A 20,551-nucleotide genomic window follows, 5' to 3' on the forward strand; every position below is an offset into this window, starting at 1 on the left:
CACTATACTAAAAAAAAAAAAAAAATTGATGTCCTTTTTTTTCACAAAAATAGAGCTTTCTTTTGGTGGTATTTGATCATCTGTGCAATATTTTTTTTTTTTTTGCACTATACACAAAAAAAGAGCGACAATTCAGAAAAAAAATAAAATAAAAAACAATATTTTTCACATTCTGCTATCTAACATTCCCAAAAAAAAAAAATCAAATTTTTTTATTCTTTTAGGCCAATTTGTATTCTGCTACATATTTTTGGTAAAAAAAAAAGAAATTGATTGATTGGTTTGTGCAAAAGTTATTGCGTCTACAAACTAGGGATTTTTATTGATTTTTTTTTTTTTTACTAGTAATGGTGGCGATCTGCGATTTTTAGCGGGACAGACATTGCGGCGGACAGATCGGACCCCTATTTTTGACACTTTTGGGGGGACCAGTGACATTACTACAGTATTCAGTGCTATAAATATGCACTGTTACTGTAATAATGACATTGGCAGGGAAGGGGTTAACACAGTGGTGATCAAAGGGCTAAGTGTGAGCCTAGGGGAGTGTTTTCCAACTGTGGGGGGGATGGGCTTGTGAAATGATCACAGAGACCTGTGTTCCTATATATATATATATATATATATATATATATATATATATATATATATATATATATATATATATATATATATATATATATGTGTTTACAACAGCTGATCGTCCTTTCTTAGCTGGGAGCTATTGCGGGTGCCCGGCGGCAATTGCGCCTCTGGCCCTGTGGAATGGCATCCCCGCTGCCTAATGGGGGCGAGAGCCGCGCCCCCCCCCAGCACCACGCGTGCGACTGATGTAGGGCTACGTCGGTTCCTGCAGGAGACCCAGCCTGCCACAGTAAATGTGTGGCAGGCAGTCAGGAAGCTGTTAAAGGAAAAAATTTGCCAGGACCAAAGAACCTGGCTGGGAGGTAGGTCCTTACTCCTGACTAGGCAGGAAAAAAAAAAAAAAAAAAAAAAAAAAAAAACTGAAGGCCTATAGCAGAGGGGGGGGAGGGAGTAAACCATCTAGGACTATCCGTAGGGGTAGCCAAGTCTTTTTTCTGCCTAGTGTCCTACTCCTGAAGGGGGGGGATATAATGCTATGATTCTGAATATTGAGCGCTGTGTCCATCAATGAACGAAAGAAAAAAAACTTCTTTAAAGTAAGAGCTGTTAAAATTGGAAAAGGCTACCTCAGGAACAAGCTCTAGACGTATCTATTGTTTAAAAAAAATAGTAGGATGTATTGCTAAATGAGCTGCATAGAACACTGGATATTAACCTTCATAGGTGTTAACCATAATTTTTTGATTGCTTTAGGGGAACTGGTTGTGCCGCAGGGCTCTATTGATAATTGTTACTAGCTTTTTTTTTTTTTTGTTGCTGCAACATCAAAATATGGTTTATTAATGATAATTTTCACAGCTAATACTCGCACTTTTAAAAGTAAATCTTACCTCTGGGACATGCAAATGAATGTGTGAGGTAACCAAAATGTTATTATCAGGTTGTTTCTTCATCAGGAAGGCACGGGCAAATGTATATGCAATCTTGGCACTTTCCTTCATAACATCCCCAAGCTGTCCTGTTACTTCAAGGGAACCATCTTTATTTTCTTTGTCCAATGGACGTCGAAGAGAAGTCTCGATAAACAGGGTAGAACCACCTGAAATTAACAAATGACGAACAGTGTTATCTTAAAAATTGTATAAACCAAGCCCACGCTTAATATATGGCTTTAGATTATAATAGAAAATTTACGAAGATCGGGTTAATTCAGACCAAGCAGCCTTTTTTTTTCTGAAAAAGGAGCTTTATATTTCGTTTTCTATACCCCAAAAAAACAAAAAAAAAACAAACAGTAACTGGTCTTAGGTTGCATGCAAGTAGAATAAACTTGCAGGGCATACTGCAGGAAAGCTCTCATATCTGTAATGAGACCTTCATATTTCAACATTTTCTTTCTTCCTAAATGTTTTTTTTTTTTCTTTAATTGAAGAGATATGTGACTGCTGTGGCTAAAAAGCATATAATCCAAAATTAGATGAAACTTTTTTTTCTGCTGGTCTAATTAGGTAGTTTTCTTTAGGTCAATGAGAGCTGCCCAAGTTTTCTGTTGGTAGTGTATAAGACAAATCAATCAGTTTTCATTATTTTACGTTTTGGTACTATTCAAGTAATTCCATTAAAGATAATTTTTTTGGCAAATACATTACTAGCAGCACATCTTGGTTAACATGACCTCTTATAGTTCTATGTGCACACTGTAATTAATATACAGGTCCCTCTCAAAAAATTAGCATATTGTGATAAAGTTCATTATTTTCTGTAATGTACTGATAAACATTAGACTTTCATATATTTAAGATTCATTACACACAACTGAAGTAGTGCAAGCCTTTTATTGTTTTAATATTGATGATTTTGGCATACAGCTCATGAAAACTCAAAATTCCTATCACAAAAAATTTGCATATCATGAAAAGGTTCTCTAAACGAGCTATTAACCTAATCATCTGAATCAACTAATTAACTCTAAACACCTGCAAAAGATTCCTGAGGCTTTTAAAAACTCCCAGCCTGGTTCATTACTCAAAACCGCAATCATGGGTAAGACTGCCAACCTGACTGCTGTCCAGAAGGCCATCATTGACACCCTCAAGCAAGAGGGTAAGACACAGAAAGAAATTTCTGAACGAATAGGCTGTTCCCAGAGTGGTGTATCAAGGCACCTCAGTGGGAAGGAAAAAGCGTGGCAGAAAACACTGCACAACGAGAAGAGGTGACCGGACCCTGAGGAAGATTGTGGAGAAGGGCTGATTCCAGACCTTGGAGGACCTGCGGAAGCAGTGGACTGAGTCTGGAGGAAGACTGGGGAGAGGGAAATGCCAAAATGCCTGAAGTCCAGTGTCAAGTACCCACAGTCAGTGATGGTCTGGGGTGCCATGTCAGCTGCTGGTGTTGGTCCACTGTGTTTTATCAAGGGCAGGGTCAATGCAGCTAGCTATCAGGAGATTTTGGAGCACTTCATGCTTCCATCTGCTGAAAAGCTTTATGGAGATGAAGATTTCATTTTTCAGCACAACCTGGCACCTGCTCACAGTGCCAAAACCACTGGTAAATGGTTTACTGACCATGGTATTACTGTGCTCAATTGGCCTGCCAACTCTCCTGACCTGAACCCCATAGAGAATCTGTGGGATGTTGTGAAGAGAAAGTTGAGAGACGCAAGACCCAACACCCTGGATGAGCTCAAGGCCGCTATCGAAGCATCCTGGGCCTCCATAACACCTCAGCAGTGCCACAGGCTGATTGCCTCCATGCCACGCCGCATTGAAGCAGTCATTTCTGCAAAAGGATTCCCAACCAAGTATTGAGTGCATAACTGAACAATTATTTGAAGGTTGACTTTTTTGTAGTAAAAACACTTTTCTTTTATTGGTCGGATGAAATATGCTACTTTTTTTAGATAGGAATTTTGGGTTTTCATGAGCTGTATGCCAAAATCATCAATATTAAAACAATAAAAGGCTTGCACTACTTCAGTTGTGTGTAATGAATCTAAAATATATGAAAGTCTAATGTTTATCAGTACATAATGAACTTTATCACAATATGCTAATTTTTTTGAGAGGGACCTGTATGTGGTCTTTGAGGTGTCCACCATTAAAGTACATTCCCATGGGGGGAGTTTGGTAAATATGTATCCACCAACCTCCTCGCTTTGCTTGAATGGACATAGTGAGCGACACAGTGTTTACTCTGATTCGGTTTTCTGCATGAATAGAAGAAGTCTTCTATTCATTCATATGCATTGCAGCTGAGGCTACAGAGAAAGGGACTTCAATATCTTTATCTGTCTCAAAAACAAGAAACAACAAAAAGGACTTCCAGGGTTTGTTTAGACCTCGGATATCCCACCAAAAAAAAAAAAAAAAAAAATGAAGAAAAAAAAACAAAAAACATAGTAAGGTCTCGTTAACACAGGGTATACTACAGTGTATACCCCTGTGAGGCTGTGTTTACCTGCATGGTGATGCACAGGTGTTCAAGGCATCTCCATGCAGGCAGTCCTATTGAGGTCAGTTGGGATGTAGCAACTGCACAAACACATCCATTGCTCCCAATTGGACATCCGTCTAGGTCCGGGTGCATGTCACTGAGCTCACACTGTTTGCATTCGTGGTCGGGCACCCACACCAACACCAATGTCAGATTGGAATCAGCAGCTGTGCCCATGCAGCTGCTGAATCCCAATTGACATGATTAGGACTGCTTGCATGGAGATGCACAGAACATCTGGCTGGGTAAACACGGCACTCCACGGGCATACGCTTTAGTGTGCCCTAATAATGATTTTAGCCTCCGTTCACATTGGGCCGATTAGACATGCAATTTAACATGTCAAATTGGACCTATTGCCGGCAACGGCACTGTCTGAATCGGTGCGACGCTGCACCGATTCCCAAAAGTAGTTTCTGCACTACTTTGGGGATGATTTCAATAGACATCTGTGCAGGAACCCGCACAGATGTCTGTCAAATCACCCCCAAACTCACATAATTTCAAACCCGCCCTCAGGGTAAACCTAGGCGTTAGTGTATTTTTAGTGAAAATTGTGAGTTTATAAACATTTGCACAACTATTGCAAGGCCTAAATAATCAGTAGCACCTTTTTTTTTTTTTTTTCTCTACAGGTCATGTGCTTTTAGAATATGTATGATTTGGGGATCTTTTACAAATTCTAAAAGCTGCAAGTGAAAAATTATAACCTCCAGATTTTTAGAGTACATTTTTTGGCTTTTATTTCCAGTTTAGAGCACCTTCAGTTCTCACCATTTCACAAAATGGCACAATTTAAAATTTACAATTGTTTGTTATTTAATAACTCAATACAGGATAAGCTTTGATATTTAGTAGGCGTTTAGCAGGAATTTTGTAACTTTGCTGTGTTTGTATCTGCTAATAATGATTTTAGTGTATTTATAGCGAAAATATTGTTTGGATAAACATTTGTGCAAACAGCGCGAGACCTTAAAAATCAGTAGCATCTTCCTTTTATTCTACAGGTCATGTGCTTTAAGAAAATTAATAGTTTAGGGGGCACAGTATTTTACAAAATTTGAAGCTGTGAGTAAAAAAAAAAAGCAATGAAAAAATTGCAAAAATGGTCATGCCACCTGGGTATAAAAGTGGAGCGCAGGGGCTGGCAGCAAAAGGGTTAACCAGCTACCTTTTTCCCTCCTTCCTGGCAAACTACATTTTTACCAGATAGGTTTGCTAACTAGTGGTTGTTGATTTGGCGGTCATTAGCATTTGAAATAAACTTCAATTAATGTCAGATTCTTGCTTGTAATAAATATGTAGTCACACAAATGAACTGTGCAAACCATAGAGGTTTATGGATACAGGACAGAGAGGGCACAGTGAGCCAACTATGTTCCATTTGCTGGGTCTCATTGACTTTTGGTTAGCACTAAGGCAGTGTACCCCAGCATCCATGTACAAATGTTCTCTACGTTATCTCAATCCCAAAAGGACAGTGCTACACAGAGGCAGAAAGGTTTGAGCAGGTAAAACAATGGGTGTCAAAGTAACTGCTTGTGAAAATGAAGGCACTTGAAGTTTCACCACCCAAGGTTACAAAAACCTGAAAGGAACAACTAACACCACAAGAAGTACTGCAATGGCTTTTTGCTTCTCACCCATAGCAGTCCATGCTAGGCCCATCACAACCCCAGGTGGAGTGACCTCATACATTCTGTCTACAGTGAAGATCGGCTTTCCAACAAAATCCTGAAGGTTGGATGGTGTTACATCTACAGACTGAGCCTCCCCATTTACAATCTTATAGGCAACCTTCCGAAGGACCTAAGTAAGTAAAAAAGAGCCAATTATAAGAATGCTCATCTCCACTGTTCCTCTTTCACGTTAGCTCTACTTAAACCAACATAGCTTATATTAAAAAATTCAGTTAAAATTTCACCCACCTTTTCTACTTGTTTCTGTAAATTCCGTACTCCGCTCTCCCTGCAATACTGTCGGATCAATACAGTAAGTGCGTCAGATGTGATCTGAGTTTTCCCTTGATCCAGCCCACACATATTTAGTGCCTGTGGCACCAGATACCTCTGAAAATAAAACAGCAGTTCCTGGTTATGCAAATGGGACTTGATAATATACCCAGGATCTATGAACTAATAAATAATATCTAGAGTCAGATTAAAAATAAATGTATATATATATATATATATATATATATATATATATATATATATATATATATATATATATATATATATATATATAAAAAAAAAAAGTACAGACCAAAAGTTTGGACACACCCTCATTCTTAAAGCGGTTGTAAACCCTATTAAAAAAAAAAAAAAAAAAAAACCTGCAAGACAAAGGCATAATGAGCTAGTATGCATCGCATACTAGCCCATTATGTTTAACTTACCTTAAAACGAAGCCCCGACACGGACCCCCGGACATCGATGCGGGCGCTGCCATGATCCCTCGTCGTCTCTTCCGGGTTCGGCGGCTCCGGCGCGCTGATTGGCCGAAAGAGACGGCTCCAGCGCGCTGATTGGCCGGAGCCGCGATGACGTCACTCCCGAGCATGCGCGCGGGAGTGATTTTTCCGGCAAGCTCCCGGCAAGTTAATTGAAGGTCCCCCCGGACCTTCAGAGCGCATGCGCCGCTCGCGCGAGCGGCTGCATGCACTGTAAATATCTCCTAAACCGTGCCGGTTTAGGAGATATTATTTGTACCTACAGGTAAGCCTTATTATAGGCTTACCTGTAGGTAAAAGTGTCAAAAAGCGGGATACAACCGCTTTAAGAGTTTTCTTTATTTTCATGACTATGAAAATTGTAGAGTCACACTTCAAGAGGTAGTCACCTGAAATGGTTTTCTCTTCACAGGTGTGCCCTGTCAGGTTTAATAAGTGTGATTTCTTGCCTTATAAATAGGGTTGGGACCATCAGTTGTGTTGTGCAGAAGTCAGGTGGATACACAGCTGATAGTCCTACTGAATAAACTGTTCGAATTTGTATTATGGCAAGAAAAAAGCAGCTAAGTACAGGAAAACGAGTGGCCATCATTACTTTACGAAATGAAGGTCAGTCAGTCCGAAAAATTGGGGAAACTTTGAAAGTGTCCCCAAGTGCAGTCACAAAAACCCTCAAGCGCTACAAAGAAACTGGTTCACATGCGGACCGCCCCAGGAAAGGAAGACCAAGAGTCACCTCTGCTGCGGAGGATAAGTTCATCCGAGTCACCAGCCTCAGAAATCGCAGGTTAACAGCAGCTCAGATTAGAGACCAGGTCAATGGCACACGGAGTTCTAGCAGCAGACATATCTCTAGAACAACTGTTAAGAGGAGACTGTGTGAATCAGGCCTTCATGGTAGAATATATGCTAGGAAACCACTGCTAAAGAAAGGCAACAAGCAGAAGAGACTTGTTTGGGCTAAAGAACACAAGGAATGGACATTAGACCAGTGGAAATCTGTGCTTTGGTCTGATGAGTCCAAATTTGAGATCTTTGGTTCCAACCACCGTGTCTTTGTGCGACGCAGAAAAGGTGAACGGATGGACTCTACATGCCTGGTTCCCACCGTGAAGCATGGAGGAGGAGGAGGTGTGATGGTGTGGGGGTGCTTTGCTGTTGACACTGTTGGGGATTTATTCAAAATTTAAGGCATACTGAACCAGCATGGCTACCACAGCATCTTGCAGCGGCATGCTATTCCATCTGGTTTGCGTTTAGTTGGGCCATCATTTATTTTTCAACAGGACAATGACCCCAAACACACCTCCAGGCTGTGTAAGGGCTATTTGACCAAGGAGAGTGATGGGGTGCTGCGCCAGATGACCTGGCCTCCACAGTCACCGGACCTGAACCCAATCCAGATGGTTTGGGGTGAGCTGGACCGCAGAGTGAAGGCAAAAAGGACCAACAAGTGCTAAGCATCTCTGGGAACTCCTTCAAGACTGTTGGAAGACCATTTCAGGTGACTACACTATATATATATATAAATAAACGCACACACACCCACCACTGATGTTGGCCTTGGAGCAGTCTTGTCAAGGGTTCTTGTTAACTTGTTCTGGGTCCTGGAGCCCAGAGGAGGCTTTATGCAGCTTTGTGTGAAACAAAGCCTCCATTTCTATGTCCCTATGTCCACATCTTACCTGGCAGACAAAACTCATTCCTCTGAGATGTCAACAGATTTTTGTATATGAGAGCCGACTAAGGCCCCTTTCACACGGGCTTTACGATCAGGTCCGCCTGTCAGTTTTTTTCAGGCGGACCTGAACGGATGCTCCATGCAGCCCTATGGAGCAGCAGATAACACCCGCTGCTATCCGATCCAATCCTGTCCGTGAAATCCAGATGGACGGAAACCCTATTTTCCATCCATCTGGAGGATTGGATCAGATGAAAACGGACAGGCAGGCTGTTTTCACTCGATCTCCCATAGAGGAGAGCGGGGCTCTGACAGCTCTGTCTCTGCAAAGTAAGCGGAGGTGGATCGGTCATTCGCCTGCTCAGCGGGGATTGGCAGATTGATCCCCGCTGAGCAAAATGGAGTCCGTCGGGCGCACCGCTCGTGTGAAAGGACACTAATGCTGGTAGCTCAGACAGGCAGATTCCTCTCGCTTTTTTGCTTTGGATTTGCTGTAGCAGTTCTGCATTTAAGCTGTGTATTTGTTGTGTGTACACAGGCGCGCACCCACAGTACCTCAAAAAAGTGAGCACACCCCTCACATTTTTGTAAATATTTTATTATATCTTTTCATGTGACAATACTGAAGAAATGACACTTTGCTACAATGTAAAGTAGTGAGTGTACAGCTTGTATAACAGTGTAAATTTGCTGTCCCCTCAAAATAACTCAACACAGCCATTAACATTTAAACTGCTGGCAACAAAAGTGAGTTCACCCCTTAGTAAAAATGTCAAACCATTATGCCATTAAACCAATGCCACCATTATTTTCCAGCACTGCCTTACCCTCTCTTAGGTATGGAGTTCACTAGAGCTTCACAGGTTATCACAGGAGTCCTCTTCCACTCCTCCATGATGACATCACGGAGCTGGTGGATGTTAGAGACCTTGCGCTCCTCCACCTTCCGTTTGAGGATGCCCCACGGATGCTCATTATGGTTTAGGTCTGGAGACATGCTTGGCCAGTCCCATCACCTTTACCTTTTCCCTCAATAAGCTGTAGCTCTCCAGTGCCGGCACCACTTATGCAGCCCCAGACCATGACACTCCCACCACTAAGCTTGACTGTAGGCAAGACACACTTGTCTTTGTACTCCTCACCTGGTTGCCGCCACACACGCTTGAATCCATCTGAACCAAATAGGTTTATCTTGGTCTCATCAGACCACAGGACATGGTTCCAGTAATCCCTGTCCTTAGTCTGCTTGTCTTCAGCAAACTGTTTGCAGGCTTTCTTGTGAATCATCTTCAGAAGAGGCTTCCTTCTGGGATGACAGCCATGCAGACCAGTTTGATGCAATGTGCGGCGTATGGTCTGAGCACTGACAGGCTGACCCCCCACCGCTTCAACCTCTGCAGCAATGCTGGCAGCACTCATACGTCTATTTCCTAAAGACAACCTCTGGATATGAAGCTGAGCATGTGCACTGAACTTCTTTGGTCAGCCATGGCAAGGCCTGTTCTGAGTGGAACCTGTCCTGGTAAATCGTTGTATGGTCTTGGCCACTGTGCAGAGTTCTTTCCCATGAGGTGCCATGTTGAACTTCCAGTGACCAGTATGAGAAAGTAAGAGTGATAACACCAAATTTAACACTCCTGAGACCTTGTAACACTAACGAGTCACATGACACCAGGGAGGGAAAATGGCTAATTGGGCCCAATTTGGATATTTTCATTTAGGGGTATACTCACTTTTGTTTCCAGTGGTTTAGACATTAATGGCTGTATGTCGAGTTATTTTTTGGGGGGGGGGGCAGCAAATTTACACTGGTATACAAACTGTACACTCACTACTCTACAATGTAGCAAAGTGGAATTTCTTCACTGTTGTCACATGAAAAGATCTAAAAAAATATTTACAAAAATGTGAGGGGTGTACTCACTTTTGTGAAATATTATACATATTAAATACAGGGGTTAACTTACCTCCGCTATGGCCAATTTTTCCTGGGCAACATATCCAGATATATTGATCATCTCCATACGATCTCTCAGAGGCTCTGGAATAGTTTCTGTAACATTGGCTGTGCAGATGAAAAGGACCTGGGAAACATTCATATAGAACTCATTATTATGAGAGCATAACTTACTGCTTCCAATTCAAGTAAGACAAAAGGTCATCAACACCCTAAATATGGGAGATCTTATATAAAACAAGATGAAGCTAGAGTGTTAACTTTCAACAAATAAATTATATGGAAATTTGCATTTTGTAAATATTCTTAGAATTTTATTTATTAACCTAGCACATAACAAATGTAAGCTATATATTTATGTGCTTTCTTAAAAACTGTAGTCAAGTTACCTTAGACAAGTCAACAGGAACATCCAAGTAATGATCCAGAAAGTTTGCATTCTGCTCTGGATCCAAAAGTTCAAGGAGGGCAGAGGACGGATCACCTTGGTACCCACGGCCAAGTTTATCCACCTATGGAAGAAATAAAACATACAATTTTCTCTCAAGAGCTAAAAGTAAGACTTTCACAGGATGAAACACCTGAAGTCTCACCAAATGCTCTCCCCTTAGTTAAAAAAAGAAAGTGTTTAAAAGCATTATAAAAAAAATGGGTCATAGAAAGCGCTGTCTATAATGTTCTATCTATATATTACCAGCCAAAAATGTCATGTTTTCCTGGTCCTCTCTAAACATACCTGAGATAAACAAGAGGACCTTCATGAAGAGAGAACCTATAAGCCCTTTCTTCCATGAAGGAACTGACAGGAAAGCAAACCTATTTTGTAAGTAAGGTGATGACACTATCCGATCACAGCCCCATATCTGTGGAGTTGTGGCATGGCGTTTGGCCTCTCCACCCCAAGATTTGCCAAGAGTTCTACTACAGCCAGCTTTAAATTTGTTCTGAACAATTCCCTCATCTCTTGCCCTAATCTCCAGAAACATGTCGCATCTGAAATTGAAAACTATTTTTTATCAAATGCTGGCTCTTTGTCCAACCAAAGAATAAAGCTACACTTCTACGCGCACCACAACAAACCAAGACCTGGCCTTGCGGAGCAGCTTAAATACCTCCTAGTACACACCAAAATCTCTTACCTCACCTCCCCTAACCAGGCTCGCCCACTAACCCTAAAGACATAGCCAACCGATTCAGTCAGTTTTATGCCAACCTATACAACTTAACCGATACAGGTGAATCCCCCTCCCCACGCCTTCTGATATAATAGTTCCTAGAGCATCTACATCTACCATTACTATCCCCAGAACAATTGCATACCATTTCTAGTCCCTTCTCACTACCTGAGCTGGAAAGAGCTATTGCCTCCCTCCGACTACATAAAGCTCTGGGGCCTGACGGATTCAGTAATGAATACTATAAGTAATTCTCCAAGCTACTAGCCCCTAATCTTTGTCAATCCTTTAATCGTACACTCTCCACAGGTTCCATCCCCCCAGAAGTCCTTGAAGCAAACATCACCACGATCCTTAAACCTGGCAAACCAGCCGATGACCCAGCTAGCTACAGGTCCATCTCACTACTAAATACTGATACAAAAACTTTATGCCAAACTGCTAGCTACACGCATTTCCACTATTATCACACACCTAATACATCCAGATCAAGTGGGATTGGTAGCTGGCAGACAGGCATCCGATGATACATCGACCTATTACAATGGGTCGAACACCACCGAACGCCTTCCCTGATCATCTTCTTAGATGCAGAGAAGGCGTTTGACAGAGTGGACTGAAACTTCCTAAAAGTGGTTCTAATGAAATTTGGCTTTTCTGGACAATATTTAAAGCAATAATGGCACTATACTCCTCCCCCAGTACTAAAGTCAAAACTTCAGACACACTGTCAGACCCCTCTTGTATAACCTATGGAACACGTCAGGGCTGCCCCCTATCACCGCTAATCTTCACCCTTGTCATGGAGTCACTAGCACATTCCATTCGTACTAACCCAGCTATCTCTGGGCTGGACGCATAGCATTCACTAAATTGTACCTCTTACCCCATATAATACATGCATTTCAAACTCTGCCTGTTCCTTTCCTGCAATCGCACCTAAAATTACAAGCTATTTTGATTTCCTTCATATGGAATGGGAAGCACTAGAATTAGAAGGTCTACTCTATGCTCACCAACATCTGCATGTGGAATGGGAGCACCTAATATCTCAGCATACTTCAAAGCAATTATCTTAGACCAAGTACTGGTGGAAACCGGACCTACAACATTCCTGGCTACAAATTGAAACAACGGCAAATGGCAACTCACCCCAAACTGCTTTTTAGTGCATTACTCCTACAACACCATAAACAGAGATGCTATCTCAGCACTGTCAACGCTACTATCAGAATATGGCGTTCAATCTCCCAACAGAATGGAGGCATTCCTCATTGACTACTACAATATATACATTTAAACGTTACACAAGCGATTATACTTGATATCCCAATATTAAACTGGCTACATGCCCGTCTTAATACACTTGGAGATATTTATCACGAAACCTCGCTCCTCTCTTTCCAACATTTTTCAAATATCTCAGAATCCGCTCAGCTCTTTCACGTGTCTCATATTCAGAGAATCTCTTCTTTTGGCACCTCCTAAAATTTACACCACTGAGAAACCCCATCAGAATGGCGTCTCTCACATCTATAAACTTCTCACTAACCCTACATGTGAGACCAAGACCTCTACTATGCTGCACTAGGAGGACCTCTTACAGTGTAGATACACACCACAACAATGGATCAGTGCCCTCCAAAGACCACTGATAGTCTCCCGATGTAGAACACATTGTAAACCACACAACAAATCCTACATAATTGGTATCTCTCACCTTCCAAGTTAGCAAGGATTTATCTCTCCACATCGAATGCCTGCTGGAGGACCTGTGGACACTCTGGGTCACCCATAGACATATGGTTGACTTGTCCCAAACTGAAGCCTTTTTGGGTTCACCTCAAAAGATTTCTTTTGACCTCTATCTCCCTTTCCCCCCTAATGGTCCTCTTGGGTTTAGACTTTGACTCTTTGCCACCAAATGCCCATACTATCTTAGCCCATGTCCTATCGCCACTCATCGCTACTTAATCATTGCCTAATTGAATTCATGTATGCCAGGGCCCACTTGCAAGTTCCTGCATTCCTTAAAAAGGTGGAACCCCTGGCTGGTACATCCATAATGTTTGCTCTTGTCCTGATTTACTAATTGTACAACTTAAATCACAAATTCTCAATACCCAAAAGGACCACCTGCCTTATCCATTATTGTTCATATTATTCATATGCTATGTTACTCACTCACCTGCTGCTTAGTATAAGTTACTGCATAATTTCTTATTATACCGACCTGTACTGTATCTGTTACCAAATTGCCTGTATCCCTTGAAAGGAATATTGCTGTACTGTAAAAATGTTCTTTTGTTTTTCAATAAACATTCAAGTTAAAAAAATGAATAAATAGTCCGTGACACATAGTTTATATGAGACCAAGAGTGGCAAGGATTCTGTGGGAAGTCTCTGTGCTGGGGGAGTCCATGGTAGAGATGTAAGTTCCAGGAAAATAAGTTTGTTTTAGAGGAAAGTCCATGATTTATTTGAGTCATCATGAAACCAATCCAGAATGCAGATTAGGGAGGGCGCATTTAAATATAGCAACATATGAGGAAGTGTCACACCCCTCCTACACTTCGGTAACGACAAAGTAGTTGATGTAATCCAAGATTTTGTATGTTGCCATATGAAGTTATGAATAATGGTGTTGATACTACAGAGGAAGCCAGGTCGAGGAGGGACCAGGGAAGCAATTTTAATCTGTGCCCAACAGGCAATAACCCCAGAGGTGTACGATGTTCCTTAAAACAGATGTAAATGTAAATGTGTTTGTCAAGTCAGTGTTTTGCCGTAATCTACAAGTATGCACAGCATACTTGCAGATGGTGGCACACACCTACCTTTCTTCTGTGCGGCCTTCTTTTGACGATGGGTCCAAGAGTCACAAATACATACCAACAAAGTTTACACCCACATTACAAATCAGGCATATGACAGAAAGATTACATCACGTGTAGCTGAACAGGAATTTGTGCTTGTGTTTACAATTAAATTATTTTTTATGCAGCTTACCTCATCAATAAGAATAAGAGGATTTTCAGTCTTTGTCTTTTTCAGGCACTGTATGATTTTCCCTGGCATAGCCCCAACATAAGTTCTCCTGTGAGAGGGCATAAAAGTATGTTAATTTAATCTCCTAAGTCCTTGCACAAAAAATGGCAAGTTTTCCTTAAAGGATAAGTTCACGTTAAAAAAAAAAAAAAAAAAAAAAAAAAAAATTTATATATATATTATATATATATATATATATATATATATATATATATATATATATATATATATATATATATATATATATATATATATATATATTTACGTGCACATATATATTTTTTGCACGTAAAAACATGTGCATTTGATATCTTTTTTTGTAGGAGCCTGAAAAGCATTGTACCAGCAATTAGCAGATCATGGGTGACATGAAAGACTCCTACAGACTTTCAGTGTAAGCGGTCTTCCAATACCTCGTACAGGCAGGCAGTTTCACACAGAGGAAGAATCAAACTACCAGAAAGCTCAAAAGCACCGTGGTAGTTTGAGAACTACAAGCTGACATCCCCAAAGGCTGTCGATACCTGTAGTTCATTCATTCACTCTGTGAATGAATGACGTGGCTGTGTAGGCAGAGCCCTGCACCGCCACCCTTTTTTTAAAAAGTGACAGCTGGTACAGGAAACTTCTATCCGTACTACTTTCACACGGAGAGAGGGGATTGGCACGCGGCTGCAGCAGTGGGAACATGTTACATGTTCCGCCCTAAAAACAAGTGGAACATATAACATGTTCTAAGTTGAACTTTTAAACAGTTATGAGTTATTTGTATACATTTTAACTTAATTTAGAGTTAATAACAATATGGAAAAAGAGCTGGTGTCTACTGAAAAATCATGCACAGACCAGCCTTCCATAGGCAAGCCACTTTACATTTCTTTAACCTATCTGCTACCCAAGTGGCTGATAAATGTTGTGGCATCATTTGGATTTGTTAAACAAAGTGGTGCAAATAGAAAAAAAAATTGTGTCAAGTGAGGACCCAGATTTCAGCTTACTTGTGTCAGATTAGTGTAAAATGATTAGATGGATTGGGCTTATGCATTTTGCATAATGCTATGGGCCCTATGTGCATAGAAAACACAATTGAATACCAAGTTATGAGGGAGTATATATACACACACAGTGGGTACGGAAAGTATTCAGACCCCCTTTGCTAAAATCATTTAAGTTCATTCTTCTTCCTCATGAATGTACACATAGCACCCCATACTGACAGAAAAACACAGAATTGTTGACATTGTTGCAGATTTATTAAAAAAGAAAAACTGAAATATCACATGGTCCTAAGTATTCAGACCCTTTGTTCAGTATTTAGTAGAAGCCCCCTTTTGATCTAATACAGCCAGGAGTCTTTTTGGGAAAGATGCAACAAGTCTTTCACACCTGGATTTGGGGATCCTCTGCCATTCCTCCTTGCAGATCCTCTCCAGTTCTGTCAGGTTGGATGGTAAACGTTGGTGGACAGCCATTTTTAGGTCTCTCCAGAGATGCTCAATTGGGTTTAAGTCAGGGCTCTGGCTGGGCCATTCAAGAACAGTCACGGAGTTGTTGTGAAGCCACTCCTTCGTTATTTTAGCTGTGTGCTTAGGGTCATTGTCTTGTTGGAAGGTAAACCTTCGCCCCAGTCTGAGGTCCAGAGCACTCTGGAGAAGGTTTTTGTCCAGGATATCCCTGTACTTGGCCGCATTCATCTTTCCCTCGATTGCAACCAGTCGTCCTGTCCCTGCAGCTGAAAAACACCCCCTCAGCATGATGCTGCCACCACCATGCTTCACTGTTGGGACTGTATTGGACAGGTGATGAGCAGTGCCTGGTTTTCTCCACACATACCGCTTAGAATAAGGCCAAAAAGTTCTATTTTGGTCTCATCAGACCAGATAATCTTATTTCTCACCATCTTGGAGTCCTTCAGGTATTTTTTTAGCAAACTCCATGCGGGCTTTCATGTGTCTTACACTGAGGAGAGGCTTCAGTCGGGCCACTCTGCCATAAAGCCCCGACTGGTGGAGGGCTGCAGTGATGGTTGACTTTCTACAACATTCTCCCATCTCCTGACTGCATCTCTGGAGCTCAGCCACAGTGATCTTTGGGTTCTTCTTTACCTCTCTCACCAAGGCTCTTGTCCCCCGATAGCTCAGTTTGGCCGGACGGCCAGCTCTAAGAAGGGTTCTGGTCGTCCCAAACGTCTTCCATTTGAGGATTATGGAGGCCACTGTGCTCTTAGGAACCTTAAGTGCAGCAGAAATCTTTTTGTAACCTTGGCCAGATCTGTGCCTTGCCACAATTCTGTCTCTGAGCTCTTCAGGCAGTTCCTTTGACCTCATGATTCTCATTTGCTCTGACATGCATTGTGATCTGGAAGGTCTTATATAGACAGGTGTGTGGCTTTCCTAATCAAGTCCAATCAGTATAATCAAACACAGCTGGACTCAAATGAAGGTGTAGAACCATCTCAAGGATGATCAGAAGAAATGGAAAGCACCTGAGTTAAATATATAAGTCTGAATACTTAGGACCATGTGATATTTCAGTTTTTCTTTTTTAATAAATCTGCAACAATGTCAACAATTCTGTGTTTTTCTGTCAGTATGGGGTGCTATGTGTACATTCATGAGGAAGAAGAATGAACTTAAATTATTTTAGCAAATGGCTGCAATATAACAAAGAGTGAAAAATTTAAGGGGGTCTGAATACTTTCCGTACCCACTGTATACACACACACACACACTGTATATACATACACACACACACACACTGGATAAAATAAGTAGTAAACACATCACCATTTTTCTAGGTAAATATATTTCTAAAGGTGCTATTGACATTAAATGTTCACCACTAGTTAATAACAACCCATGCAATCCCTACATACAAAGAAGCCAAAACAAATACATTTAGAAATTAAGTTATATGTAATAAAATGGAACGACACAGGATAAAAGTATTGAACACATGAAGAAAGGGAGGCACGAGAGAAGGCATGGAAAGCCAAGACAGCAGCTGAAATCTATCAGTAATTAAAAAGCAATCCTGTCCCTTGTCAGTGCAAATTAATATCAGCTGGTTCAGTCTTAACTGACGGGCTATAAAAAGATGTCACATAAGAAACATCTCCTGATGGGTGAAAGCAAAGAGCTCTCTCAAGACCATCACAACCTTTATGTTGCAAAACATACTGATGGCATTGGTTACAGAAGGATTTCTAAACTTCTGAATGTTCCTATGAGCACTGTTGGGACCATAATCAAGAAATGGAAAGAACATCATTTCACCATAAACCAGCCACAACCAGGTGCTCCTCGCAAGATTTCTGACAGAGGAGTGAACATTATCAGAAGAGTTGTCCAAGAGCCAAGGACCACTTATAGAGAGCTTCAGAAAGACCTGGAATTAACAGGTACAATTGTTTCAAAGAAAACAATAAGTAATGCACTCAACCGCCATAGCCTATATGCATGCTCACCATGCAAGACTTCATTGCTGAATAAAAAGCACGTTGAAGCTTGTTTAAAGTTTTCTGCACAACATTTAGACAAGCCTGTGAAATACTGGAAGATTATTTTCTGGTCAGATGAGACCAAAATTGAACTATTTAGATGCCATAATACACACCATGCTTGGAGGTCAAATGGCACTGTACATCACCCCAAAAACACCATACCAACAGTGAAGTTTGGAGGTGGGATCATCATTGTGTGGGGCTGTTTTTCAGCATATGGTACTGGCAAACTTCATATCATTGAAGTAAGGATGAATGGAAAAATGTACCAAGAAATTCTTGATAAAAATCTGCTGCCATCTACCAGGATGATGAAGATGAAACGAGGGTGGACATTTCAGCAAGACAATGATCCCAAACACAAAGCCAAGGAAACTCTCAATTGGTTTCAAAGAAAGAAAATAAAGCTGCTAGAATAGCCCAGCCAATCACCTGACTTGAATCCAATAGAAAATCTATGGAAAGTACTAAAGATCAGAGTTCATAGAAGAAGACCACGGAACCTTCAGGATTTGAAGACTTTGAGTGGAAGAAAAGTGGGCCAAAATCACACCCGAGTAATGCATGTAACTAGTTTCTCCATACAGGAGGCATCTTGGAGCAGTCATTACCAATAAAAGGATTTTGTACGAAGTATTAAATACATTTCAGTTCGCGTGTTCAATACTACTTCCCTGTATCATTCCATTTTATTACACATAACTTCATTTCTGAACAGATTTGTTTTGGTTTCTTTGTATGTATGGATTGCATGGGTTGTTACCGACATGTGGACAGCAAAGCCACAACAGTTATCTGGCTTTTGTCAACTGCAGTAACTTAGGTAGCTTACTTCCCTGAGACTAGCCTAGGAATGGAAGATAAATGTGAATCAGAACACATAAGCTCACCGCTCTGGACTATTCTTCTATTAATATTCTCCAATTCATCTCATGTTGCATCCAGCACAAACTGCTCCTTGTGCTACCCATTCCAATCCCATTTCTACTGTATGGAGTGCAAGAAGCTAATACAAAGTCAAGTTCAGGTCCTTGCATGAACTGGATAATAAATATATAATTGCATAATTTGGTGTTTTTTTTTTATTTTTTTCTGCCTGGAGTACAAAAATAAAATCCACCCTTGCGCACTGGCCCCCCGCACTGCATGGGGTTAATTGCTTGTTTAGTCTAGGGAAAGATGATTAAGGCATAAATGCTTACCTTACTCCTTTTGCTCCAGCAGGCTCCCTTCAGTGCTGCAAATGATCCCCTGGAGCTGATCTGTAAGCTGCGACTGACTCAGATCACGCTTCAGTCTCCTCAGCATAAACATACAGGGTTAAAGTCCAAGATGGCCCAAAAACCTGGAGCTTTGGAAGCAGGAGGAGAGCACCAGAGCTGTCTGGAGCAGGTTGTATGGTAAGGGATGTCTTCAGCTTTCCCTTACCACAGAATGAGCATTCAACCCTTGCAGTGGGGGGGGGGGGGGGGGGGAGGGCCCACTACAAGGGAGGATTTTTTCATTTTCCTGGAGGATTTTAATGTTTGCTACAGTTGCACCAGCTGCATAAATGAGTTCTTTTACACTGTAGTAGAACTATTTTTCATAGGATATAGCATTATTCCTTAAGACATACAAGAATCTCTTACCTATGACCCTTAATCTCAGCTACGTCAGTCATTCCTCCAACACTGAAGCGAAAGTACTCCCTGTTCAATGCACGTGCAATGGAACGAGCAATGCTAGTTTTACCCACACCAGGTGGCCCATAAAAACAAAGAATCTTCCCTTGGGTACTTCCACGTAATTGACTTACAGCTATAAACTCCTGTAAAAATATAAAAACATAGAATGGTGATCACATCGTAGCTACATATTAAAATTATTGATTGTGTTCCAACTGACCATTGACTTAAAGCAGACCTAATGGGACTAGTCCCCCTTGATGCTGCTGAACTAAAAAAATTGTAGTTCGATGCCTCCAAAGCTTACTTCTGTGCTAAAAGGGCTTCTGAATGGCCACTGCCTCTTTACTACTTACAAAGATTCCTGCCCAGAAGCAGGAAAGGGATTTTTTTTTTTTGGGGAAAAGGGGGTAGGGGTGAGCCATCGGCCAACTGGCACTTCCACCAGCTGATTATAGGGCCGAACAAAGTCTGGATGGGCTTTGTTCGGCTCTGTGGTATAGTAACCTGGTAGCAATGGTGTCAAATTACTTCTGGTTTACCCAGATGTAAAAGGTGCCCTTTTTAAAAATGAAAAGCATTTGATTACACTTGCTTCACGATCTTAGTGTGATCAAATGCTTTTAAGGGCAGAGGAGGGAAACGGACCCCAGATCTCTCCATAAAGAGTACGTGTCACATGTCAATTGCTGTCACAAGGGATGTTTACATTCCTTCTGACAGCAGTAAATTGCTAGAAAAAGAAAAAAAAGTAAAACAGCAGTGTAAAAAAAAAAAAAAAAATTATATATATATTATATATAGTGCCCCCGTCCCCACACGCAAAGCGAAAGTCCCACACAGGTGAGGTATCACCGTGAACATCAGATCATGGGCCAGTAATTCTAACAACAGGTCTCCTGTGTAAATCTAAAGTGGTAACCTGTAAAGGCTTTTAAACCGTTGCCTATGGATAGTAAAACTTACATTGTTTGTCAACATTGCACGGC

General features: G+C 41.2%; 1 protein-coding gene across 1 annotated transcript in view; it reads right to left on the bottom strand.

Moving 5' to 3' along the window:
• LONP1 (lon peptidase 1, mitochondrial) overlaps positions 1–20,551 on the bottom strand; it is a 67,221-nt gene that overhangs the window by 9,025 nt on the left and 37,645 nt on the right. The window contains exons 10-16 of the mRNA XM_082255404.1: positions 19,527–19,705; positions 14,355–14,442; positions 10,560–10,682; positions 10,181–10,297; positions 6,009–6,149; positions 5,724–5,889; positions 1,476–1,684 (exon numbers count right to left, since the gene is read on the bottom strand). Of these exons, the coding sequence (XP_082111530.1) occupies positions 1,476–1,684; positions 5,724–5,889; positions 6,009–6,149; positions 10,181–10,297; positions 10,560–10,682; positions 14,355–14,442; positions 19,527–19,705 (1,023 nt within the window). The remainder of the gene's footprint in view (positions 1–1,475; positions 1,685–5,723; positions 5,890–6,008; positions 6,150–10,180; positions 10,298–10,559; positions 10,683–14,354; positions 14,443–19,526; positions 19,706–20,551) is intronic.

Source organism: Pelophylax lessonae (assembly GCF_965119305.1).
Source record: "Pelophylax lessonae genome assembly, chromosome: 1".
NCBI lineage: Eukaryota > Metazoa > Chordata > Amphibia > Anura > Ranidae > Pelophylax > Pelophylax lessonae.